Genomic DNA, 26,863 nt, shown 5'->3' with positions numbered 1-26,863 from the left:
ATTAAACTTCACTATAGCCTTCTCATGTTTTTCAGAAAGGTAGTATTTAATCAGACACTTGAATTTTTCTTCAATCAGTTACAATATACATGTAACAGACATAACCATCACACATGGAACGCTAGTTTAGGTCACTTGATACCTCCAACCCCAACAAACCTCCTCACACAGTTATTTGTTGTGCGATTACTGCTTAAAATGTACTACCTCCTCATATAACTCATACAGGTAATAAACTGTCATTTAAAAAACAATTAAAGGCGCACCTCATGCCATTAACTACATTACGGATGCACTGCACAATATACATCCTAGTCCTCGACTGCACTCGGTATCTGACTGTACTATTTCTAAAAATGTTTTATTATTTTCAGTATTCTGTTTGTATTATTTGTAACTGTTTGTTTCACGTCATCTTTTGCACATTTTGTACATGTTGTCCTTTCTGTGGAGCCCAGGAAGATTAGCGGCCGCTAAGGCGTCAGCTAATGGGGATCCAGTTAATAAACTAATACAAGTGTATCTTTAAAGTTGTTTATTGTGAACTTTTGCATACCTCATTTGGATGACAATTTGGAGAGCACAAGGGTCCACTGAAAGTAGAAGATTAACAACAAAATGCACGTACCCATGAGCACCTTGAATCAATAAATTATAATCGATCACCTCCAAAAAATATGAAATGCGGAAGAGAGGTTACTTTCTTACTTTACATAAGCCTGTATAATAATAAACAACCATGATGTGCATTACTTTGGCACCATCTGGTGTTATAATTAAGAATGACACAGTGCCAGACAGCACACTGTATATGGTAAATGGTAAATGTACTTCTAAATGGTAAATGTACTTGTATATAGCGCTTATCTAGTCTTCTGACCGTCAGGAGTAGTTAATATTCATACACATATTCATACACCGTAGGCACAGCTACGGGAGCAATTTGGGGTGATGTGTCTTGCCCAAGGACACATCTACCACGGCGACTGGGGGTCAGTGGTTAGTAGGTCCGTCTTTCAATCAGGGGATTGGAGGTTCAATCCCCGCCCTAGTCGATGTGTCCTTGAGCAAGACATTGTTCCCTGTAGCTGTGTCTACAGTGTATGAATATAACATGATTGTAAGTCGCTTTGTATAAAAACGTCAGCTAAATGACATGTAATGTAATGTAATATACCCTGCACACTACTGAGCCACAGTCGCACCATGTATACTACAACAAGTCCTTTTGATCCTTATGTAAGAACACAGATGTTAGTATGCATTCTTCAAAATGCTGTTTTGTAAATTTAAAAAAAGCTCAACTCTGCATGTGTAATATAGCTCTTCTTAATATTTATTATTTAGACTCAGAGGAAACAGCTGATTTTTACAGCACAATTTGCATAATATCTCAACACATCCTGTGTACAACCACAAAACCATAACATTAGATTCTTTGTTTTTACACTGAGTGAAAACCAAGACAATTTTACAAGCATATTTCTTTACAGTCAGCATACAGATAAATCTATACATATTCTTTCTCTTTTTAAACATAATCTGTAGGCAAAATATACAGACAAACCATCAACAAAACATGCAACATCCAAAACATAAAGTCTCAGACAACTATTGAAGTTGAATAGATTTTTTTTACCCTTTGAGTTGTTTCAGCCGCTTACGGGACGTGGTTGCACAGATAGTCATTGGTTGACAGCACATGTTTTGATTACACAGTCAACTCCCCTATACAACTACAGACACGCATTGCTGTACAATTATTAGTCTTCTGTGATTTTTTTAGACACTCACATGCTCAAACTTTGGACAATATAAACATTCAATCTTTGTAGAAAATAAACACTTTATGTACACATGTCAAAGGACTTGAGTCACATTCACACCCCTCAGAACAACAACAAATGGATGGATCCACAATTACAGGCATTGTCTGCTTGTTTTTCTTTTGCCACATAGATACGAAATGCACATCACAATATTTTCTGCCAACACATATACCATGATTCAGTTCATTTCAGTGCAGACACACAAAACACATAATCTTGCATGTCATGACAATTAAAATGAGACAAGAAAAAAAAAACGATATAATAATAAAGTGCACAAGCTCCAAACAATTTATATTAAAATCAGTAAAAAAAATCTATATATTTAATATTTTCTTTTAGGGATATACAAATTAAAGTTGTTTTCTATGAGACATATATTTTTAGAACATATGTTCACAGATAACATTTGCTTCCCCAAAAAAGCAAATGCATTCAAACACATCTCTGTTGCATAGAGTTAAGAACCAATGTGTCTGGAATTTAAAAAAATAAAAGTTGGCACAGCAAAATAATTATCTGAAAGATCAACCACGTTACCTTCTTTATTTTATTCTCTTTTTTATCCTTTGCTCTAAGACTTAAGTGACATCTTGTTCTAAGTGTATCTGTCGTTTCCTCTGTTTAAAAAAAATTGCATCAGCCCTGTGATATGTCTAAATACACCAACACTAGTTATGAGGGTCACTTGATGGTATTTATTTCATTCTGTAAATATGGCAACACATTACAAGATGAATAGATGTGTCACCTGCTCCACATTAGGACTGAGACTTAAATATGACTGAACCCCAGTGACCTGAGTGAGTCTTTTGGTCACAGGCAGTGAAAGAGGCTGGTTCACTGTGTTGTGGGAGTCACTGACACTAAGTGAGTTTTACAGCACAAAGGAACCGTGTCATTTTTCTTCTTGATTTTAGATATTTTTTCGGTAAAACTCAGACCATTTACTAATCAGAGCTTTCATAATGAGGTGATGACAGTTGCAGACCCACTTATGGTTTTGACACAACTTGAATTACATGTTCATTCCAACACTGTAATTACATTATAGGCTACACAGAAATAAATATCAGCACACTCTGATCAACTACACTGAAACAGCCTGAAAGTAAAATGTCGTACACATGACACAGATGGATAAACTCTCGTCATCCTCTGTGACTGGCATGTAACTTTCCACACAGCAACTTTGAAACACAAATACGGTTCATTGTATTGTAAATCGAACCTGCCTTACACAATAGCATGCCAAGGAAATAGCAATATGTCACTTTATTGACCTTGACTTTTAAAATGTGTCATCCATCACAGCCCTGTTGGATATCTAATGGTGCATCAGTGTGATCAGAGGACTAAAGGAGCTACACCCTTTAGCTCACATAGGTCCACGTTCACATAACGGCTATTAAGACTGCCTACACCATAGACTAAAGTAGCCTACTGGATTGTCAGTACGCCACCCACAGCCTCAAATAAAGATCATATGTTTATAGTTTATTATATATAATCTAGTGACAAGAATACAACTCTTATAGTGTATATTGTATTTAGATATAGTCTATGTATATTATACAACAATCACATTGTACAATGTGGTTGTCTATAGGCTCTGTAATCTGCATGTGTGATATCTACAGTCTCTAGTGCTGTACATGTTTTACCTCACCCCCTAGCAAAGGTCATCTGTCTGTTTCTTTTGATCTCTTTTAACATGAAACTGAAAGACTACAAGACAAAAACATGATGCATTCCTCCATCATTAAACACGTCAAGACCACTGATGTCCACACAAATCACAAACATCATTCGGGAATTACAATAATGACTCTCATATGAAGAAAACACATTTCACTTGATGATCAAGGTAAACATAAAAACATCTCTCCCTCTGTTAGATATGTTAGCTCAGTTGCACAGCACCAACATAACAAAGTCGCATGTGGATTATGGAGTTGGAACCATGGTAAGAAACACATCGCTGCTCTCTAAGCCATATTGCTGCTGAGTGTGTTTCAGTGCCTGTTGTGGCATTTGCATGTTTGCATCCTACAAGCAAAGTCCACAGCCAGCACAGACTCGATATGGGAAGAGGTGGACATGTGTGCTGGCAGTGTTGGACTAATAACGTTATTACGGTATTAGCATTCGATTCCCTCCTTCTTATAACTTATGAACAGAGGAAGTTAATTAAATGGATCTTTTTATTTCATTTTCATGACATCTTCTCTTATTCATCTTCTTTGTCAAATCAGATCTCTAAACTACTAAATTATGGCTTCACCTTTTGTCAATATATCGTATATCCATCTTTTTGGTGTGGCGCTCAGGGGATGGTCTGAGTGGAGCTGACAAACAACTTGTGCCAGCTGACCACTCTCTTCCTCATGTCCACCTTGTCCAGCCAGATGTAGGCTTCCCCTATCAGGGTCTTCTTCATGAACTTGCCTCCATTTGACACCAAGAAAAGCTGGAGAGACATTGGAAAGGGAAACAGATTTGTCATGGCTTACTTCTGATTGTTGGTGTTTGTGCTTTGTCAGCTCACACGCCGATTAATCACAAGACAACACAACAGAAATAATAAGAAACAAAACAAAACCTTTCAATCAGAATGCAATATTAGTATTCATTATTATTAATATTGTTATTAATTACAAACAAGTCTATAAATACATGTATTTATATTTTATTAACACATCACACTTCATTTTTCCTTAAGCATCGGCTAAAAAAAGAATTGGTGAGCATGAGATAAGATTTTCCCGTAACTCCAACAGTCTGTGTAGAATGTACCTTTTATAAAGTTATAGTTACAAGCCTCCAGTTTTAATGAGCTAGATTGAACCATTTTGGAGATGCTGGATGTGAACTGAACTGGAATAGCTGGATGAATACATCACAGCTTACTGCAAATCTATACATGAAATCAATTCTCTATGATTAATAGGCCAACCAGATATGCAAAACATTTTTTTTTTAAACGTGATCAAATTGGAGTAATATGGTGTGACACCTCATGTTGGATGATGGACAGAGCTAGCTCCATGTCTGTTAGTCTGCAGCTGTCTCAATAGTGGCCTGTTGTACCTGTATGGAGTGTCCAGTTGAATTGAGGGGGAATCTGAAGGTCTCATTGAAAGAGGGCTCTCTGTCGTGTCGACACACTCTGGTCTTCTTCTTTATGATCCTCTTCTGATTGGCTACATTGACCACATACAACTTCACATACAGATCTGAAGACATATTAGATAAATCATAAATATGGATTAGTGAAACAGACCATTTTTGTTCTATTTTTTCTGAAAAAAACACACCAATATACTTGCACTCATGCATGTAGGCATGTAGGCTACACACTACTGACCTGGTAGGTGGTCGGGACTTTTAAACTTGTAAGTGATGTTTCTGCATTGAAGGATCTCCAAGACCAGTTGGTCCCCTTCTGTCTTTACTTCCTTCTTGAGAGCCACCTTGATCTCACCCATTATTTGTGTTTTACCACCTAAAAACAAGCATGAAAAAGATGTTGGTGATCAGTTTTTAGAATCCAATGATTTTTTCATTATTTATTTAATTTAAATAGGCCTAGCTGAACTCTGCTAAGTACTTGAAGGCAGACTCCTACATAAAATGATTATTTAAATAATGTAACAATGATGCATCACTAAACCTGGACTCACAGCAGAATGAAAGTCGGGGAACATCTACACAGTTTCACATGGGTCTTATCGACTGTCCTGTGTCTCCATTGATATTTAAGTATGAGCAGGCTGAGTAACTAAGTCAGGCTGAGTTAAATGTGTTAAAGTACGGTAGTTGCCAGGAATCATGGAAATGACCCTGTGACCCTTATCTGTGTAACAGCCTAAGATAACCTCGGGCTCTTTGTTACAAATTGTAACTAGAGATGGATGGGAGGCATCATGACACCTGAGCTACATGAAATGTAGACATGGTTATGACAGTGGGTGGGATAGTGTGACATCCACTTCTCTTCCACGATCACAACCCTTGCATTAAGTCATAAGGATTGGTAAATATTGTTTCTGGACAATAAGCACTTGACTGAGCATTTTACTCCATAATTAAATGGAGTCATTATGAAAACACAGTGGAGGAGGTTAAAAGAGTGTCTGGGTAAATAAATAAAGAATGAAATAGTGGTGTTATACAAATTACCCAGCAGGTGGAGACCTACAACCAAGTAACAACTGTAAACAGAGAACATTTCTGGAACTTGCCTTCGTTTTCTGGGGTCCCTAGTTGGTTTGTGTCGGTGCCATTCGGAATAGTCTTACCCCTGTGATACAAAAAACATATGAGCATCATCAGACCTATTAAATAACAATGATGTCAGGCATTACTATCAGCCTTAAGCTTTACTGAATACTGAGAATGAGCTATAAATGGTCTCACATGCGTGGCACTTGAAAAATGGCACTGTCCACTCCAATGCCTGCCCCCTCTTCCCCGTCCAGACCTCCATAGGTGTCTCCCACAAGACACGGAGCAGACAGAACGACAGACCCTGAGACATCACCCAGTCGGTGTCCTGGTCCTGACGGTGGCAAGAGCGAGTGTGATGGTGAGGAAATGATCTATCTATCTATCTATCTATCTATCTATCTATCTATCTATCTATCTATCTATCTATCTATCTATCTATCTATCTATCTATCTATCTATCTATCTATCTATATATCTATATACCTTTCTATCACATGACAGAAACAGTTCCCACCCCCTGCTATCACTCACTGACAGTGATGCTGTCTGTCACACATAACGTGACTGAGCATCACATAACAGCATATCGGGGGAGGGACAGAGATCAGAGTAGATGACAGTTTGTCCTTGCATTTAGCAGTGTAGTGTACATGACCTTGGTTAACTCATGAAGGTCACAGCAATTCCATTCACTAGATATAAATGAAGGTCATTCTGAATTTAATTCACAAATGAAAATTAATTAAGTCTGAGAAAATATGGATGTTATTTCATAGATTTCATTATTTAATCTCGCCTTCTGGCTGCTGTTGAGTTATGCTCTTACAGTATGGAGGAGGGTGATTAGTTCAGGGAATATGTGAAGTGTTTCTGTCTAGACTGAGGGCGGACACATTCTTTGCCGTCATGCTCTCAGAGTCCACTGCCTAAATTTGCTTTAAAACAATGACTAATAGTAGTTATATAATATAATATAATATAATATGTGGCACAAAGGTAATAACAAAAACAGCTCTGTGTCAATAAAGAAATAAACCAAACAATACAATACATGCACTCTGACAGACATTCACAGATTTACACACATGAAAATAATTAAATGATCATTATTTCGTTACTTCAATTATTTAAACATTTGGTTATTTGGTTGGATTCATTTTATTTCTTATAAATGTTTTGTGTTTTAGTAATATTGCATTATGGTTAATAAGTTAGGATTGATAATATTTATCAGTACATCTTTCCTATGTTGCCTCACCTTCCCGCCACACTTCTGTTCCTCTCATGGTTAGCAGATCGCTTTACTCTCATTGGCCGGTGAGTGAGCCTCCCGTTGACTTTTGAATCTCTTGCTGTGCCTGTGTTTCCTGGTTTGACTGCTTCAGTCTCAGATTTGTGTCCCCTTTCTTTAAGGTGGCAGGTTTTGGAGAGGATTGGGTAGGGAGGGGAGCCTGTGTGTCTGTGTGGGTTGTGTCACCTATCTAAGGGTTCATTCATATGGCACACACATGCACACACAGAGAGACTGCAGCATCACAAAGTCCTCAGTGGCCAGGGAAGCTGCAACTGCATGCTTAAAAATCTCTGAGACTGGGCTAACTTATCTCAGACGGGGATGACAACATAGTCCTTCATTGTTAGGACATCACACTAAAGATTAAGCATAAACACAACAATGGATTTTTTTTAAATGGTGTAAATATAGTGCAAGATGTGAGGGATTTCCATCCCAGTTTGGTTTCTATACTGGGGTTAAAGATCTCCACACTAGGATTCTATAGAAACCATATGCTTGGGATTGGCACATGCACAATTGATGTAGAAACAGAGGGGTCTGGAGCTCTTATTTTGGAGCTAATTAAATGATCTTGAGTTTTGTTATTGTTGAATTATTCTGCTGTGTTAATACTTAAATACTTCAGGAATAAAGTACCTTTATTTCCTATTTAAGATTCCAAAAATAGAAGAATTGTTTTTTAAATACATGGAAAATATCAAATACGATTGAAGACTAAATAAAATGAGCTTTTAACAGTTAGTTTTGACATATCTCAGTTATTTGTCTTTTTCATCTGCTTTGGACTTTGTTTAGTGATTATATTAGTAAGATTGATCTAACTTTGAGAAGAAAATATCAAGATTATTGATCAAAACAAATCAGGTTTTGCTCAGAGTATAAGATGAGGAGAGCAGAAGGCAAAGGTCAAATGTTAAGGAGGCGAACACTCAGTGGTTCAGGTTTTCATCAAACATTCTCAACAAAGCTTGCATGCGCAGGAAAAAGGAAGCATGTCACAGGAAGTGTATCATGGGTAGGGTTGGGATTTACTTGGTTGCAGGCGGGACTGTTGCACGGCAGCCTCGGCGGCAGCAATGGCTATCCCAGCATCCTCAAGGTGGACCTGAGTGACGCTGCTCTTGCTTTGGCTTCGGGAGGGGCCGTGGGAGCGCAGTTGACCATCAGAAGAGGACTTAGAGCTGCCGGGGCTGCTGTGTGACTTTTCCAAAGGCAACAGCTGCATGTCTGGAGAAAGAAGAAATTAGATATTTAATACTGCTAACGGGACAAGAGGAAAGAGATGTAGATGATAACCAAACTGTTAACAGTATTTATTTGTTCTGCTCCACAGCGGCCCTTATTATGTCATGTAGTTACAGCGGTCAAAAAAAAAGATTACAATTTCCATTTCTATTGTAATCTTGGGCTGCTAAGGGATCTAGGTCAGGATGTATCATATATAATAAAATTATTACTATAAATTATGGAAATTGAGGATGTGTATGTTTCTAGGTGTAAACAAGTACTTTTCGAGGATTACTTTACCTTTGGATGGATCAGGGAAGATTCCATGGCTTCTGCTCTTGATCACAGAGTTCTTGGGTGAATCATGACTCCCGTCTGGTCCTTGTCCCCCAGCATGCCCGGGCCTCATCCCAGGGCCTGACATATGGCCCAGGCTGTGTCCCTGACCATAACCCTGACCTGACCCAGACCCCGGAGGGCCTTGACAAGCATGGTGGGCTTTGCTATGCTCAATGCTCTCGCTCTGCTCCTTCAAAGGCAGCCAACGAGGAGTGTTGTCTAGCTGAGTAGTGTTCGACAAGTCAATCAACACCTGAGACAATTAACATACAAACACACACAGTGACATCGAGAGAAAGACAAATAAATAGTGTGGAAACGACTTGAACACAGAGAGGAATTCCTATGAAGGTAAATAACAATACAGTGTGTGCAAACAGTCTATTTGCTGAAACATTGTAATGCATTGGCTACTGCAATGAGCACATCAAAGAATGGCCCTGCTCACTAAAGAGAAGTACAGGCATGAAACAAAGCTTGACTTTGACTTTGTGAGAGGAGGAAGATGACGCTAATATCATGAGGTAGTTTTAGGGAAAGCTGGTCCATCGGGGTAGAAAAAGCAGCAGAAACCTCTTGTGTAAGGTTAACAGTAAATGCTTTCGACATTTTCACACACTTTTAATTAGATTCCAAAAGCACTCACTTCTCCAAGGAAGTCATTGGAGGAGGATCTGTCATAGTCCCAAACTGTCACCTCCAGCGTCTTTTTCTTTAACTGCATAGAAAGAGTGAAGAAGAGGAGAGAGCGGCACAGATTATGACACGGGATCATGTGTGCATGTACGTATGTATGAGGGAGCGAAATGTGCATGTGTGATTCTTGTCTGTGTTTGTGTGCATGTGAGTGGAGCAAGCATGAAAGAAACCGACACTGTATGTGCTGTGCTGTGCACATTATGCTTACATTATATTACATATATTACATTTAAGCGTCTTTGTGTGTTTTGAAAAGCGCTATATCAATTCGATGTATTATGAGTATGATTATGATGATTATTATTATTATTATATTGTGTTACATGTTGCATGTGTGCATAAACTTGAGAACATGTATTTGTAGGAGATAGAGATATATCTCAGGAAAGGCTGTGGGCAAATGAACGTTGCAGCAACACTTTTGAGGCCAGCAGTCTTCGGCCAGCAATGAGACGTGATTAACAGAAGGCGGCCCTGGAAGAGCCAATCTAGTCTCTGACCACTAAAGCTAGTGCATCTGCACACTTCTCTGTGGTAGTTACAGTTTGGGTGGTCACCAACAACATAGGCTTCCTGCAAACACAGACATCCAAGAAAAGCACACGTCCATATACACAGTGACAAGCACACAGGCACATGATTACCAAGTTTATATCACTCTTTTTGTTAAAATGACACGCAAGGCGGTCTGTGATGAGACTGCGTGAGAGCAGAAATGACGGTTGTTAACTTGAGTCTTGAGAGTGCTAATAAGAGGTTGCAGAGGGATTCAGAGAACAGCCCTCGGGACAAGGTATGAGGACAGAATCCTAATAGGAGTGTTAGACATCCACTTCATCTAAAATGGCGAGTAGTGACAAGGAAGTCAACGTTTGTGTTTGTTTGTTTTTGTGTGTGTGTGTGTGTGTGTGTGTGTGTGTGTGTTAATGTCATTCTAAACTGTACCTGCTCCAAATGGATGTTCTTGTAGATGACGGTCTGGTTCCATTCTGGATTCATGGTCTTCTGGGCATACCTGGTCCTTCTTTTGTTATCAGCACTGATAAGTCATGATATTGAGAATGATCAGTTGTCAGTAATACATTAAAATGTATCTTTCCTGCCTGACCCCATGGCAAACATTCACCATACTGTGATGTACTCAATACATGTGGACTGAAGAGATGCTTGTAAAATAGTCAATCTCCTGGTGTGGAGACAACAGAAACAAATTCAAATGTGATTGTGATTTAAATTCTCGATGATGCTTTTACAAAATGACAAAGTACTTCAGTGATAGAGGCTGTGGAGAGCTAAACGTGAGAGGCATGGAGAGGAAAAGCAATGACAGGAGTGTTCTTAAACACCATGAAATAGAGCCGATAATTGGACGAACAACAAAGGCCACAACAAAAGGATGGAAAAACACTTTGGAGACATAATTTACGGAAAGAAAAACATAACACCAACGAAAAGCAAAGATCAGCACCACACTACCTTGCATTCTGGACAACCATGACTTGGCTGAGGGAGTCCAGAAGAGGAGGAGGAGGGCAGATATCACAAACAAGAAAAGCAAAAACACAAAAAACAGTCAGAGAAGCTCAGAGAGCTCAAAGAAAAGGCAGTAAAGGATAGAGAGCTGAGGCAATCAACATTCTGGGTGCAGGGTGTATCACTGTTTTTGTGCCCAAGCAATGTATGTGACGCAAGACTGAAAAAGCCTCACAATGATTACAACTGGTGCATGGGTGAATGACTAATTCACTATTCTGTTGTTGTTATACCGTAGCCGTGCACTCTAATATTAATGTCTCACAAATACATTTCTAAATACTCTTCAAATGAAACAGCAGGGGTGGGAAAGTGCTCTCCTATAGAGCTTTTATTTCTAACCTACACAGGGTGTAACAGAGAGGGCTTATAATATCATAAACATGTCCAATGGGGTTATTATCTAAGAGCAGATACTGTTACAGAGCAGATAAAGGCTTATTGATTACAGATCAAAGACTCTTGGGACGATGGTGGATTTGGCAAGATACTAGGGGATAATACTGCAATTCTCAATTCAGTCAAAACTAGGCGGAGTAAGAGAGAACTTGTGAATTTAGCATATATTATGTTTGCACAGATATATGCTGTCTATGACCAGGTAATTCAACATATTAAAATGTTGCAGTGGGGCAAAGGATCTCCTCTTGCAGCTTTGTTTAAAATCTAAAACACCCATCTATTGATTCATAGAGATTCAATAATATGAAATGATCAATTACCCTACCAGTGACTGCCTCATGTCATCATGTCCAGTCTCTTTATCTCATACAAACTCAGGTAGTTAGTCAGTTCCGTACAGGACAGTACATATAAAGTCAGAAAGAAATAGGGGGAGAGAAAACAGGACAGACACAGATGCAGAAAGGCAGACACAGACCAGACATTTGTGAACACTCAAACACACTCAGAGCTCACCCTCTTCCCGGTAAGAGGTAGACCTTGACAAATGGGTCAGAGTAGCCATCGTTGTCTCTCGGAGCCAGGTTTCTAGCCTGCAGGACGTGGACGATCAGGTTTCCTAGGTTTCTGTCGTAGTTGATCTGGAGCTGAGGGAAAACGAGTAGAGTGGGGGATGGGTGAGAAAGACCAAACTACAGCTGAACATATTTCTCTACTTCTTTACGAAAGTGTTTAAATACCTGGATTTCTCCAGTGATGGGATGAGGTGTCCTTATTACTTCTATTGGCTACAAGAAAATAAGGAAGAGCATACAATGATTGTAAAAAGATTGTTTCATGATCTGACCCACAAAGAAAAGCTCGTACCAGACTTGCCTGGGATTAGGATGCAGTAAATGGTGCTCTGACTTCACTCTTGAAATATATTTTTTCAGCTTACAGATGAATAGGTTGTCCTTGTAGAAAAGATGCCGAGTAAAGATTTCTCACTGGATCTATATCTCGCTGAGGAGAGGTTTGACTATAGGAGCTGTGTAATTGACTGGAAAGTCCTTCAGTGAAGTTTGAGAAGATTAATCAATTATTTGAGGTACTTAGACATTAATAAAACATGTAAATTTCAGTTTAGATGATTTACAACGTACAAATACAATATATTCTGTACACGGCAGACATCACCATTTCTTATTACATAATGCATCCTCTTTTTTCTATCAGTGTGACATGCTTTAAAAAAATCAAGCATTTAAACATTCGCTTTTAATGAAGCACTTATGCATATGTTTCCCATTACATGTGTAAAGAACACCCATACTCAAGGTCATGCACTGCAACACAGGTTCTCTTTCGGTAATTGGCCTGCCACTCGTTGATGAACACAGCCACACCATTTGCCCTTCACATGCAACCCTTTGTAGCGTCAGTATGCATGATGTAATACTAATGGAGGTGCACACAGGGTTCCACACCAAAACAGACCAATACTATTATTAATTCAAAATAGATTTACATTTTACACAATGTATCAACCTTTGACATATACCAGTTCTTCCCTTTCTATATTCCTTCTTGTCATCACATTGTAACCTGAACTCTTCACAACAGAAGATGAGGCAGCATAAAGTGCGCTACTAGATCAAATCCACAACCTTGTGTCGTTGTTTCTTGTTTATGGCAGGGGATGCAGGCTGGCCGGGGCTTGGCACACCACTGGAAGCAGCCGATCCAGTCCCAGAGTGGATGAGGGCGGACCGCTCCAGTGCAGAGAGGACACCCAAACCCTCAGGCCCAAGCCCTGCCCCAGACATACCAGGAGCCAGCTGCTGGGACACCTTCTGCAGTTCTGCCGCCAACTGCTTAGGATCCACACCAGGGGAACGCTGCCCACCTACTGAGACAAAAGCGTATTGTAATTCACCTTGTATTTATGCAAAATAGGTACACAGATACATGCATATGCAGATGTATCAAGAAATCCTTGTACATACCAGCCTTAAGCTGGACATGGTGCTCCAGGGCTTGTGGGTGCTCAGGGTCAGACAGCATATTAAGGTCGCTGTTTGGATCCATACAGGAAATGTATAATGGAATATCAACCAGTGTGTTTTAGCAGTAATCATAGAGTGATATTATTCAGATGAAGGGGTGTGGAATGAAGAAAAAGGAAAGGAGGGAGGAGAGAAGGTGTACAGGGGTGCAGAGTTACCATATTGCAACTAAAAATGTTGGAGTTTCTGTGGGATCGAGGGGTAAATGATAACAGATGTAACTCACAGTCTCACACAGAGCTCCGCCTCTGCACATGGCTGGCCCATGATGCACTGCACTTCTTCATAAGTCTTTCCTGTCAGAGGGAATCCGTTCCACTCCAACACCTGCATTCCTGTGGTGTGATAAAGGCAGGCAGCGCAGATTTAGAGGGTATTATCAATTCCCACACAATATGTTTTAGCTTTTCAGCTAATTAATTTCACTCCCTCTTTATATATTAAACATGATTCGGTCTCGATAATGCAGCCTGCATACTCACACAGCAGAATAAATGCTTTAATTTGTACTACACCCATTTGGAAACTAAACATTTTTATTTGGCTGTGTTGTTGACTTTAATATTGAATAATTATAGCACTGTCCAGACAGAGTTTAACAAACAATCATATTTGTTTTTAAGAAATGAGAAAAAACTGCATCTCAAAGTAATATTTAAATACATACAACAATGATTGTACAGCAAATTCAAACTTCTAACTGGCCAGCGATTTAAGAGGTCTCACTTACAAAAAAAAAAGAAATCTGGTCTTCATATTAGACTTCTGCTTTTAAAGCAACTCACCAGCTGCTGTGACAATAACGGCTTGATTTAATATCTCTATATCCTTCTGCATGAGCCAGTGCTCATTGAGAGTATTCCCTCTTTTCTATCTACATCATTCTCCGTATCCTCCCCCACTTTATTTCGCTTTGCACCTGAAGGCATGTTCTGCTGAAACATACACATCTTTCAATTCAGCATATGCTTGAACACTGCCAGCATGACCACTATTCCCATTTCTTTATAACAAATAATAATGCCAGAAAAAAGGAACCCGGTCTAACCTTTTCTATCTTATTATGTTCAACCCCCCTCCAAAAAAATATGGTGTAGTTCCCTTTAAAGAGAGAAACAAGAGCCAATTTTGTCCTCAAAATATTTTAGATTACGATTATTATTCAGGCTCATACAATAACCAATAAACATAAGAAGAGCATTAGAACATTCTAACAACTTAATGTACAAATGAATGGTAAGGGATTTCTTAACATTCATAAAGCTAAATATTGTGTTGGTGTGTTTGTCTATGCCTGCCTCCATGTATGTAAGTCTAGAATGATGCTAAATATAGCCTAATGACTAACACAGCCCAGTGCTGTCGAGGGTGGGATGACAGGCTTGTTTTGTGTTCGGATGTGTCGTGTAGGGTGAATGAGACATGACAGACCACATCACAGAAGGCTACTGCAGCCTCTCAGGCACGGATTTAACTGAAGGCTTATGCAATGACCTAAAAATAATAACAGTTTAAAGATTTGCATTTACACCATTAATCTCTCAGATTCAGCAATGTTATTTCTTACCATGTGTATCAAAGTCAAATGAACGGACCTTCTGTACCTTTTGTTCTCATGTTGAGTGAAGTCAATAAGAAGTGTTTTTTTCCATCCTTAATGTGAATGTTATAATAATAATGGACATTTTGAATATGCCAAATTAGCCAGTCGGGGAAGATACACACTATTTTATACCACCTCCTTTTCTCATTTTCGTCTTACCCTCTGCAACTATTCCTGTTTGTTCAGCCACACCACCAGGGATGACCTTGGCAATGTAGGCTCCAATCTCTCCTCGGCTACCCGGAACCTCCTTCCCGCCTACCACACGGATCCCAAGACCGTTCCCTGAGGGAAGAATAAACATGCAAATCCTAATTAGCTAAAAGATGATAGAACATGATTGTGTGCAATCATTAAATGAAATGTCCATGTGTTCTACCCGACACACTGGTGTCTTTCTGGTCTCTCTTCAGCTTGATGCAAGTGTGAGGGAAAGCATAAGGCACCAGTTCCATCTGAAATGTTAAAGAATTTACAGAATAAAGAAAATGTAATTCCTTTCAGAAAATATGTCAGGTTTTACTAAGTAAAGACAGTAAAGTGTGAAGTGTGCTTTGTGTGAAATTGAATGTTGTTGACTTGGCTCTCACCTGTCTCCTGTCTGACATGTTTGCGCTCTGCGGATGCCCTTCTCCTGGCTTATCAAACCAATCTGTGTCCTCTCTTCTCAGGTGGTAGGCTAGAAAGGGAGACATAGTGGTTAACAGCAATGTTCACAGAAAAACACATTTACTTTATCCCGATAGCGTGATAAATATCTGGTATAAACATGGTAATGATTACTTGGACAGAGATCCATCTTGCAATCAAGCATTGGAGTCTGCATCTTAAAGTTTATCACACATCCCTCCATGTTTGTACAAATGCAGAAAGATCTTTCCTAAATGGATAGGTGAAAGCAAATAGGTATAAGATCTGGTCCACCCTATCCATGCCGACTGTGGGACAAATGGATGAATACATTTCAAGAGCATTTAAAGTTTTGCATGATACCATGCAGTGCTCCCAATCTCAGTGTGAGGGGCTCTTTGTCCACATTTTCATAGCTGCTGTATATGAAACATTGTTGTTGAAAGAAGCCCTTGAAAATCATGTACTATTACTTCATAATCATTTCAGATACAACACTGTGGGTTGGAGTTGTCCCATTGTGTGTTTTATTCCAATAATGAAAGAACAAAAAGAATGAATAATAGTGATAGTAAATATTCAATATTTTGAGAGTGAAGTTGGAGAACTATCTCCACAGTATATTAGACCTTCCTGTAGTCTATAGTACAGTATCAAAAACAATATAACTGTAAAGTAAAACGATACTATGTTAATGTATTTATGATGTACTAAGTTATGTGTGTTGTGAAACCAAATCTCATCATACAGACATATAACACCTTTAAAGCATGATATGTAATATCAGAAGACAATGAATGACTTGTGCTACATTTGGCATCGGTTTTGCAAGGCTCAAAAAACATTTAAAGCCATGGTTACAAGGCAGGTTGGTGGAAAATGTTCTACATTAGAAATGTGAGTCATCACTTTGGTGTTCAATGCAATAGATTGCCACCAAGGATAGATTGTGCTTAGGTCGGCCAAATGTCTCTTTGTATTATCAGTGATTTAATTCCACCAACGAGATGCGCCAATAATGATGAGAAGAAATGGGCTGATGACTTTATATGCTGAAGGTAAATGTTGCCTGTTAGCTAAATGTATTTGATTAGAGAAGAAAGCACTTATCAGTTCTTATTAGTATTAGGGTTTTCTTTGGCAACATCAACTTTCAAAATTAACAAATTAGATGAAATGCCTTTACATATATGCGCTGCAATAGCAATTGAATCATATTTGTGTGGTAACACTTATGCATGATCACACAATACACACTTTGCAAAAGTGCATGAACATGAATGCTGGAAATTGGTCTGATATGCTTATAGGAGCACTGTAATGTGTAGCCATTCCAAAATGATTTATAACTGAAGTCAATTTAGTCTATGAATTATAGTGCCATATGCTCAATGACATGCATTGTGTACTATTGAGATATGGGTAATTCCAGAATGAGTTTGGATTTGTTTCTTAAGTCAACCGGAGAAGTGAACCGGTCAGAACGATGATATGCGGCATGGAGGCATACAGTCTATGTAACTACATGGAATTGTGATGCTGTCTCACCTTCTATATTCCAGTTTGGGCCTCCAGCTGGGGTACAAAGTTATATGTTTTTTTCAGAAATGCGTTCAACACATGTTCAGTAATCTAACAAACTACAGAAACTGCACTAACACTATATTTTGATTGTAAATAAACTTCAGCACATGCACTTAAATCAGTAGTCTATGTTAGATGCATGCTTGAAATTACTACAAGTCTGACATTAATAGCCTGTCAGACAGTTTAATTTAAATGTAATTTAAGCATTAGCATTATAGAAATAAAAGTTAACCTATCAATTACTGTATGATTGAGCCAAAGCAGTACTACTGTAATGTTTTTTAACTAGTACTGTAAAATACTCTACCGTGTCTGATACTTTCATGAAAGATTCTGGCATCATCTCTGTTCAAAGCCAGCATGGATTCACTTAGTGCTGTAATCAAGGCAGATGGACACTTTTACCTGGGGTCAGGACAAATATCACCTTCTTATCAATAGTTTAACCATCGTGATCCTCAGTAAATGGTCCAGAAACATATCTAAAGTTGCCAAACATATTTGTTGTTGTTTTTGTTGTTGTTGTTATGCATATTTATACTTATTTGATAATCAATGTGGATTACATCAAACCTTCTTAAACTTAGTCCTACTCAGGCAATTGTTTTTCAAAAGTCATTGGCCTTTCATATTCTACTTTTTTTCACAATCTCTCATTATAACTGTTTCTACTAAATGCACAACATACAGTATCCAATTAAATCTTAAAAATAACTTTTCAAGTTGTATATTGACATCGACAGAAATTAATTTGTCTAAACTAATAGAACACTACCCATCCCATGCTTAAACAGAAGGATATAGTACATGTCAATATTTGCTACCAATCACTTGGGGTCATAGACATCTCACATTGCAACGAGACATCCACAGCAACAACCAACAAGCAGAAAAACATTCACTTTATTGAAATGGAAATGGTAAACGCATATATTGCACAACATGCAAGGATGCAAACTCAGATACAGATAGAAAATTAAAGACATATAGAAACAAAGACATACAGTTACATACAAGACAAATAAGACACGATAATATAGTGCTTAATGCAATTTGTAACAGTAAACATAACTGCACGGTAGTGCTTGAGAAAAAGTAATTGCATTGCAGTATGGGTTGAAATGTACTCTTGGAAATTTAATTATTCTGTAGTTGGTGGGTGCAAAATAGCTAAAAGGATGTGTAAGACAAGTAAATATACTTTTTTTCTGAAGCAAGGAACTACATATTTTGCTCTGCAGATTGGTTGGAGAGGGTTTGAAGAAAAGATAGAGAGGATCCACTCCTTGTCATATTATTATATTATGTACATATAATCATACAATATATAATCATGTATAAGTTACTGCAATTTACTGTATGTTTAAGAGGCATATATGATAAACTGATTACATATTTCATTGTTCTATTTTAACATACTTACAAGTAATCTTTTATGTAACTTATATTAAAATATCTTAGTGGTATCTAACTTTTAAAGATGAAAAAATAAGGCAGCCCTAATAAGGACAATGTGTAGAGATAACTTCAAGCCTATAGATTCTGGGCATACCAGTTTTAGGAGCAGGGATAACCATTTAACTATAAAGAGGTAAAGCCATTGTAAAATAAAAAGCCAAAGCATGCTAAAGAAATCACATGACAAACATGGATAGAACTGATTAGTGACATACATAAACTCAGACCAAGAGTATTATGTATCAGTGAGTAAGATATTAAAAAGAAAGGAAACAGCAGGCAAAACATCTAATGGGACATTTACCGTGAGTGAGGGAATTATAGTAATGAACAACCAACAACAACTATCTGGAGCACTGATGATTGAGAAAGTTAATGCACACACTCAGTAAGACCACTCAGCATTTGCATGCAAGACAAGCAGGTCCAAACAGTTGTGTTGCTGCAACAGTCTCAGGCTCCATTTACCTTCGCTGTCAGACATGGCACCTTGCAAGTCATCCATGATGAATGCGATGTCTCGATCATAGCCTCGTGTGCGAGATTCCTCCCTCATATGTTGTTGTACCTCTGGCAGGGAATGGCTAGACCCAAATTGGTCCCTGGAATCAGCAGAGATTGGAGGGAGGGGTCCAGCTGAGGCTCTAGCCATACCCATAGGCTGCCCCACCGGGCTCAGAGGGCTTTCCTCCTCAGAGTTCTGAGCCACAATAGGGATACGTCCCCTACTTTGGCTGATAGGGAGACTGGTGGGCTTTGCTCTGGCCACCCCAGGAGCAAATGCTGCATCTAGGACCTCTCCTTCTGTTTTAAGTCTAAGTGAGGAGCTGGACAGGTCTCGTTTGATAGATAGATCCAAGCCATAGACAGAAGAGGGTCGAGAGGAAGGGCGTGATGAGGGGCGGGAACGGGTGCCACTTGGGTAGGTGCCATCATCCTGGGCTGTGGCCCTGAAAGTGGATCCAAGTCCGTGGGACTGCCCAAAATTAAGAGAACCAGCTAAGTTGGCCCCTAAGGAGGAGCCCAAATATTTTTGCTGCTCAGACAAGTTTTTTCTTAGCCCAAATGTAATCTCATCCTGAAGCAACCTAGCTGTAGCAGCCAGATTGGTCACAGAGGAGGCCCCAGATCCCATGTAGCTGCCAAATTCAGGCTCCAGGACCCTACTCTCCTGAATTGGGGAAAACTTTGTGATGGCCTTGGGATCTATTACAGCCTTTTTGTTCTTCATCTGTTTCTGGTAAAGCACAGCTGCTGGGAGTTGCTTTGCAGCCTGTTTTTCAAGGGTGAGCCTGCCAATGCTATATTTCTCTCCTTTAGGGAAGTGACGAAAACTGCCATCACTGGGGAGATAATGGGGTAGGCCTAGCCCTGTTAAGTGTTCTAGGCCATCAGTTCCTCGTCTGAATTCTTGCTTGATCTGCTGCTTCAGTAGCTTCAGCTCATAAGGCTCCTCCATTGTCTCATCTTCTCCTTTGCCATAACCCTGAAGTCGAGATGAGCCTAAAAAATCTGCCACCTAAAAGGGAAAAATAATATGACAGCCATTGTATGTTTTCTCAAACTCAAACAATAACAAATGCATTTTATGTCTGTTTCATATACCTCAAGAATGCATGATCATTGACATATATACAGATGTGGCCAGACTGAACCATTGTGTCTTTGCATATACCTCGATCTGTTTGGCCAAAACACTGTGGTATCAGTGCTCAAGATATGTTTTGCTGTCATCTGCTTTGCTACATTTTAAGCAGGCTATACATTTGCATCATAGGAATAAAAAAGGAGTATAGCAATGCTCTCAAATAAATAAAAAATGTGTATGGACAGTAACTGAACCCTTAAAATCATATAAATATATCATGAGGAGATAAGAATGGTAGAAATGCAGATGATGTAACATTACAGTATTTACCTCTGCTGTGCGCCTGACTTCTGCTGCCCTGAGTAGTCTGTCGGCCTTGGACAACTCCTTATCAGGAATGTTGAATCCAGAACCCAAGCCAGTGTTGCTCAGCCCTGTTGAGGCCTTGGTGAGCTCCCCTATGTCCTCTATCAGCAGGTAGTTCCTGGAATTGTGGTGGTCAATATCAGCATAGAAGGAATCAGCAGAAATGCTAGACATGGGACTAGAGGCCATGCTCCTCTCCCCTAGCCCCATCCTCAAGTCCAAGCTGCCATACTTTCCCCGAGGTGAGCAACTCCATAACCACTGTCTGTGGAGGTTGGCACAATGAGCAGAGGCTGGTTGTGTATCACTTCATAGTTTGTGGTGCTCTTAGGCTCTAAATCAGACAGGGTGGTTTGTCGCTGCTTTTCCTGCTGCAAGAGCAGAGCGTGTTGGTAGCTGCTAGACTGACCCTGGGCATGGGGGAGGGATAGGGTTGGGTAAGGAGACACCTGTTGGTGGTAAAGGGACTGCTGCTGATATAGGTTATGTTGGGTATAGTGGCTGGTGGTTTGGGTCTGAGGAACATATTGGCCATAGTGAGAGTAGGGACTAGTTAGTGTGTTGTACTGGGAATCAGCTTCTGTCTGGGGAGGGATGAATTGGTCAAATTCCGACTGGGGAGCTGTCCGTGGTCTCTCCAGGCCACACCCCTTGGCCTCTCTGATGTTGCTAACCTCACTGTCTGACATATAGTCTCTTTCTTCTGCCACCCCCTGGAGATAGGCCCTCTCTCTCTTCTCTCTCTCCTTCAGCAACGCCTCCTTACGCCGGTTGATACCCATCTCAAGGTACCTACAGTAATAACAAAAAAGGATACATATTGGTTTACGATTCAAGCTCTCATAACTCTATCAACATTACAAACAAAGAGGCAAAAATATTCCGGGTTCTCACACAATAGTACCTTTTGTATGAGTGTGACATGTGTGAGTGATGAGAGGTCTCACTGTGTGATGTCAAGGCAGCCTTTTAGCCCATAAGCTATCAAGGTAAGAGGGGAATCATGTAGATTAATTAGGAATAATGATTGCATGAGAGGGAGAAATTATATTTGTTGTAATTAATGAATGCCATATCTATTGGTTACTACCATTATTTGATAATGAAGTAATGGCACACGGTCTGAAACAAAGTGCAAGCCTAAATCCTGAATTGTGTTGATTTTACCGTAGCTTGGCGTCAATCTCCTTCTCTTCTTCATCTAGCTCAGCTTGTTTCTTGCGAAGTTTAGAAGATTCTCTTTCCACCAGATCAAGCTCCTTGTCAATGTCCTGCAGGATCTTTGCCCGGGCCATTGTTGTACTGCGGGCAAGACGGCGGCGTGCAGAGTTGCTGCTGTAGCCTGAACGTCCTGTCAGAGAGTCATCCTCAGGAGGGGGATCTGGTAGTGTCCGTTTTACCTTCTTACCTGTACCAGATGGAGAGCCTCGGCTCTAGAACATAAAACAAATTATAAATCTGTCAATCATTGAATAATCAATCATATTACAATTCACTCTATAATTTTCTATCATTTTTGTATTTAAAGCATTTATCATTTTGAAGCAATCATACACACAGTCATTATTAGTTTCCATTTATATTCTGCTATTACTTACAGAATAGTTGTCTGCGTAGTATCCACCCATCCTTTCATCTGTGGTAGGACTAAGGGATTTAGGATCAGACAGAGACTTCTGACCAGCCTTTAATATTCGAGGGCCAGAGGAAAATCTGGTTGGGTCAGCAGTTAACATTCTCTGCCCTCCAAGGGACTTTTCAGGGGACATCGGGGACACTGAAGTGTAGAAGACTTTCGACTTGAGTGGGACATCTGCTGTTAGGTGTGTGCTGTACCCCACCTCAATAGAGGTGAGCCTTCTATCTGAGTCTGTCTGACAGCTCAGACTGCCACCTCTCTGAGAGTTCTCTGGAGCTGAAATATGCTTGATGATTTCCACCTTAGTGTCCATCTGGACACTGGGTCGTTTGATAGATCCAGAGTGGTCAGTCTGGACAGATATTTCTGCCACTGTTTGGATAGCAATGCTCGAGACCTTGGAGCCATGTTTCCCATCACTGCTGTGTTTTCGAGAGCGTCGTCGAGCTTTCGTGGGAGCATCCCATTCATCTTGGTCCTCATCATCAGTCTGAGCTGAGCTATCAACATTTCTCTTATTCTTCTTTCTCCGTCCTACATGTTGCTTCTCTGCTGAGTCTTCATCATCTGTCTGCACCCCGCTATCAATTATTCTTTTCCCTGTGTCCTGATCAGCTTGACGGCTCTTTGCAAGATTAACCTGGTCCTGACTTTCCTCTAACTGTGTCCCAATAGATGGAGTTGTAGACTCATCTTTAACAGGCCAGTACTGGCCACTGTCCCTACCCCTGCATATTTAGCATCTAGGAGGTTTCCTGTGGTACCACTGCTACAATAATGCTCATCAAGCTGGCATTGGAGTTGTAGTTGTAGTTGTTGGATTTGCTGCAACTGCTCTTTCTGCTGGGCATAGGTCTCCTGCTGGGCCATAATGTGGGCATGGTGCTCTTCTTCTTGCTGCATGAGAAGCTGCTGTTTCAGAGCCTGAAGCTCCTCCAGTTCCCTCTGGACCATAAGCTGCTCCTGTTCACGGTAACGCTGGATCTCTTGCCTCTCCCACTCCAGCTCCTCAGCAAGACAAAGCTGCTTCAGCTTCTCTAGCTCGAGAAACTCCCTCTCCATCTGATACTGGGCCATCTTGGTGTTGTCTAAGCCAGGGAATATTGGGGAAGAGGCTAAGGCATCCAGAGAGGCAGCAATTGCTTCCAGGGTGGTGTCTGAGTACATGTCTGGATAGCCTGTAAAGATATCAGCCAAAGCTGTGGGTAGAAGCTCCTTAGGTATCCCTGCGTCAAAAGTAATTATCTGTCCAGGGTCTGTACTGGGAATGAAACCATAAGGATGAGGCAATGACTGGTTCTGGACTGTTGATGTAGGTGTTAAGGTAGTACTAAAGACGGAGCCCGGTTGAGTTGTAATTGCATACGTTGATGGAACTGGGGCAGCAAAAGAGGAGTACACTATTCCATCTGAGTTTCTTAGAACACCATCCACACCGAACCCAGCTGCAGGGACCTGGGAGTATGGAGCTGTAATCATCCCAGGGTGGATTCCAGTAGCTTTGCTAGTGTAGTCGAGAGCTTTACCTGCCATAATAAGTCCAAAGATATAGATTTTACTTTATTAAATACATTATTATTTCCTAAACAAATATACTGTGCTGTATGAGTTGAAGGTCATGCAATTTGGATTTAAAAATACTCTAATTTCACATGCATATCTGTAGTTATTTTGGCTAGCAAGACGCAAAACCAAAATATTGAGGGAGCACACGGAGGCACACACATGCATCTGTATGAAGACAAAAGAAAAAAAAGCAGGTTTTAATATTTATTGAAAACATGCATATACCAAAAAGGCAAATTAAACAGTAATGGAAAGCATGACTTAATACAGTTAAAGGGAACAAAAACACATATGCCTTTGGTAGCAAATAATTGAACTGTTATTATATATAAATTAAAGAGTAAATGCGCTTGATAAATAAAAGTTTCAAGTATATTAAAACAATTAGCCCATAAAGCAAGCACACAGCATGTAATAAGAACAACTGCAAATAAACATAAATACCCCCATACTCACCAGAAGAAAGTTTGACGGCAGTGAGGTCTATAGCGCCATCTGAAGATCCACTTAGATAGTCATAATCATTCTTGGGACCATAGGAAAACAGTCCTGCCTCTGTCAGGTTGGTCTCAGACATTGAGGCTTTTATACCATTCATGCCTTTGATACCATACAGTCCAGCATTATCATATTGGTAGTGGTCATCTCTATAGCCAAAACGGTTGTCAGGTTGGTTTGTAACAGGGGGCTGTGTTCTGCAGCTTCCTGTAAATGGTAGCTTGTAAATGACATCACAGCATACAATCCTCCTACCAGCTGTAAGGTCGACTGGAGTCCCATCATCGTCTACAACAGTGGTGACCACTCCTGGGCATGTGTCAGACAAAGCTACCATAGCTCTCACTGGTCTGTAGTTTGACAGATCCATAGCCCCTGTGGTCTCTAGAGAAAGGACAGCACCTCCATTGCTGAAAGCTGCTGGGGAAATCCTTGACTGTTTATCATCTGCGGAGACCAGAGCTCCAAAGGAAAGATTAATGGGTATGTCTTGAGCTGTGGATGCTAGAGCATTGACTACAGGCTGGGAATTCACTGGTCTGTATACAATCTGAGCTAGCGGTTCGAATGGTTTGTATGTGGTGAGAGGCAGCGGCAATGACATAACAGGGCCTTGCAAATCGAGAGGTTTCTCAGCTGGAGTAGTGTTATATGAGGCAATGGTGGCTGTGCATGTGACTATTGTGATGCTGTCTGTAACCACAGAAAGTGTGGTTGCATGGGTGATCTCTGCACTAAGATTTACTATCTCAGGCTGCACTGCTGTGATTTGCCGCCCACTTGAGTCACTTGAAACACACTGTCGACATGACTCAGGTGGTGTTAGGTCCATGCCTTGCTCAGTCATCTTTATGTCAACCTTCATGGTCCGTAAATCGATGACATCACCAGCATAGATTATCTTTCCATTCTGTTTTCGCAGAGGTTGGACTTTAGCTACATCTGGTTGTATGGTGATGGCTACACTGTGTTGAGGGACTTGTGGAAGTATTTCATGAACAACAGATACAGTGGTCCTTTGGACCTCAGTGGTGACCACCTGAGTGACAAGGCTTGGCAGGCTTTCAGGAGGCTGGCCTGAGGTAGAAATTGAAGAAGAATACATGTGACTCATACTGGAGACCACCTTTTCTGGTCCTCGAATCTCTTGGCTCTCGATAGACTCCTGCTGAATTTTAGTGATAGTGACTGGAGCCACAGATACACCCTGTGGAATGGGATGTGCAGTGGGCATTGAGGTTCTCCTGGTATATTCCTCAGTGGTTATTATCTCCAGGGGATGATCATATTCCAATGAATAATTTGATACCTGTGGTATTTCTTCTGTTGAATGAATTGATCCTCTCCTGTAGGGAATTTGAACAGCATAACCATCAATAGGAATATCTTTTTCAGCTGGCATGTTTCCTACATGTGCCAATGATAATGATTGCTGCATGGTTATGGATTCTCTCCTGGTGGCAGCAAAGGCCTCAGTTGTAACCGCCTGGGTGGGTATGTCATACTTTGCAGTATAAGGAAACATTTCACTCATGGTATATGTTGGCTGCACTATGGACGATATAGATGACCTCCTTCTACTGGTAGTTTCCCCAGTTAAAATAACTCCAACTGGCATACAAGCAGCTGCCTGGGGATGCAACACTGATGATGGTATGGGAGCTCTTACATAAACATCCGTTGGTATAATTCCTGTGGTTGTCTCACGTTCAGGCTCCAATGCTGTGACCTCCAGTGGTGGCATTGAAGGTGACATGACTGAGGATGTAATTGCTCCATAGACCTGTGGAATAGTTACGTCTGGCTGTACTGCCATTGGTTGAACTTGCATCACAAGAGGTGAGGGTGTTACATTTCCAATTGTAGGAGTTATCATATTAGCAACCGTCGTTAGTGACATTAACTGAGCAACTTCTGGTCTTGGGTTAATTTCAACAACCACAGATAGAGGATCAGGAACTGGAGATACTCTTGCTAATCCTGGTATTGTAACCGAAGTCTCGGTTGTAATAATGTCTTTAGATAATTCACTTGTAGGGAAGGGCAACACTTCAGCAACAAGAAGTGGATGCTGTGAGGATAGTTGCCCTGACACTAAAGGCAACATTTCTAAAGGCCAAACAGTGTGTGGTACTGAGGGGAGTTCAGCAATGGTCGGAGGCTTGGTGAAAACTCTAGGCAATTCTTGCTCTATAGAGTGAGTCACTGCTTCAACTAATGTAAGTTGCGGTTGAGGAGGAATTTTCTCACTCACTCCTGGTATTGGTGATTTAACCATAACTGTCTCTGTGTCCTCTGGCGGAACTGTTACAACCTCCATGACT

The 26,863-nt window shown here is 40.3% G+C and overlaps 1 protein-coding gene across 1 annotated transcript; it reads right to left on the bottom strand.

Moving 5' to 3' along the window:
- Positions 1–4,155: 4,155 nt before the first annotated feature.
- pclob (piccolo presynaptic cytomatrix protein b) lies at positions 4,156–25,773 on the bottom strand. Its single transcript, XM_034534635.1, has 26 exons — positions 24,498–25,773; positions 23,186–24,001; positions 22,435–23,075; positions 22,004–22,269; positions 21,182–21,628; positions 20,792–21,101; positions 19,351–20,401; positions 17,732–17,800; positions 15,798–15,886; positions 15,587–15,662; positions 15,367–15,492; positions 13,831–13,939; positions 13,545–13,612; positions 13,206–13,444; positions 12,297–12,344; positions 12,073–12,203; positions 11,098–11,124; positions 10,567–10,660; positions 9,569–9,640; positions 8,884–9,175; positions 8,389–8,583; positions 6,249–6,390; positions 6,074–6,132; positions 5,197–5,334; positions 4,920–5,065; positions 4,156–4,299 (listed from the first exon to the last, which is right to left on the bottom strand). Exons 1-26 carry the CDS (start codon positions 25,771–25,773, stop codon positions 4,156–4,158), a joined length of 7,071 nt encoding a protein of 2,356 aa, XP_034390526.1.
- Between the last annotated feature and the right edge of the window lie 1,090 nt (positions 25,774–26,863).

Source organism: Cyclopterus lumpus, chromosome 6 (genome assembly GCF_009769545.1).
Source record: "Cyclopterus lumpus isolate fCycLum1 chromosome 6, fCycLum1.pri, whole genome shotgun sequence".
In the NCBI taxonomy this organism is placed as follows: Eukaryota; Metazoa; Chordata; class Actinopteri; order Perciformes; family Cyclopteridae; genus Cyclopterus; species Cyclopterus lumpus.
This window is presented reverse-complemented; position numbering and strand designations above follow the sequence as displayed.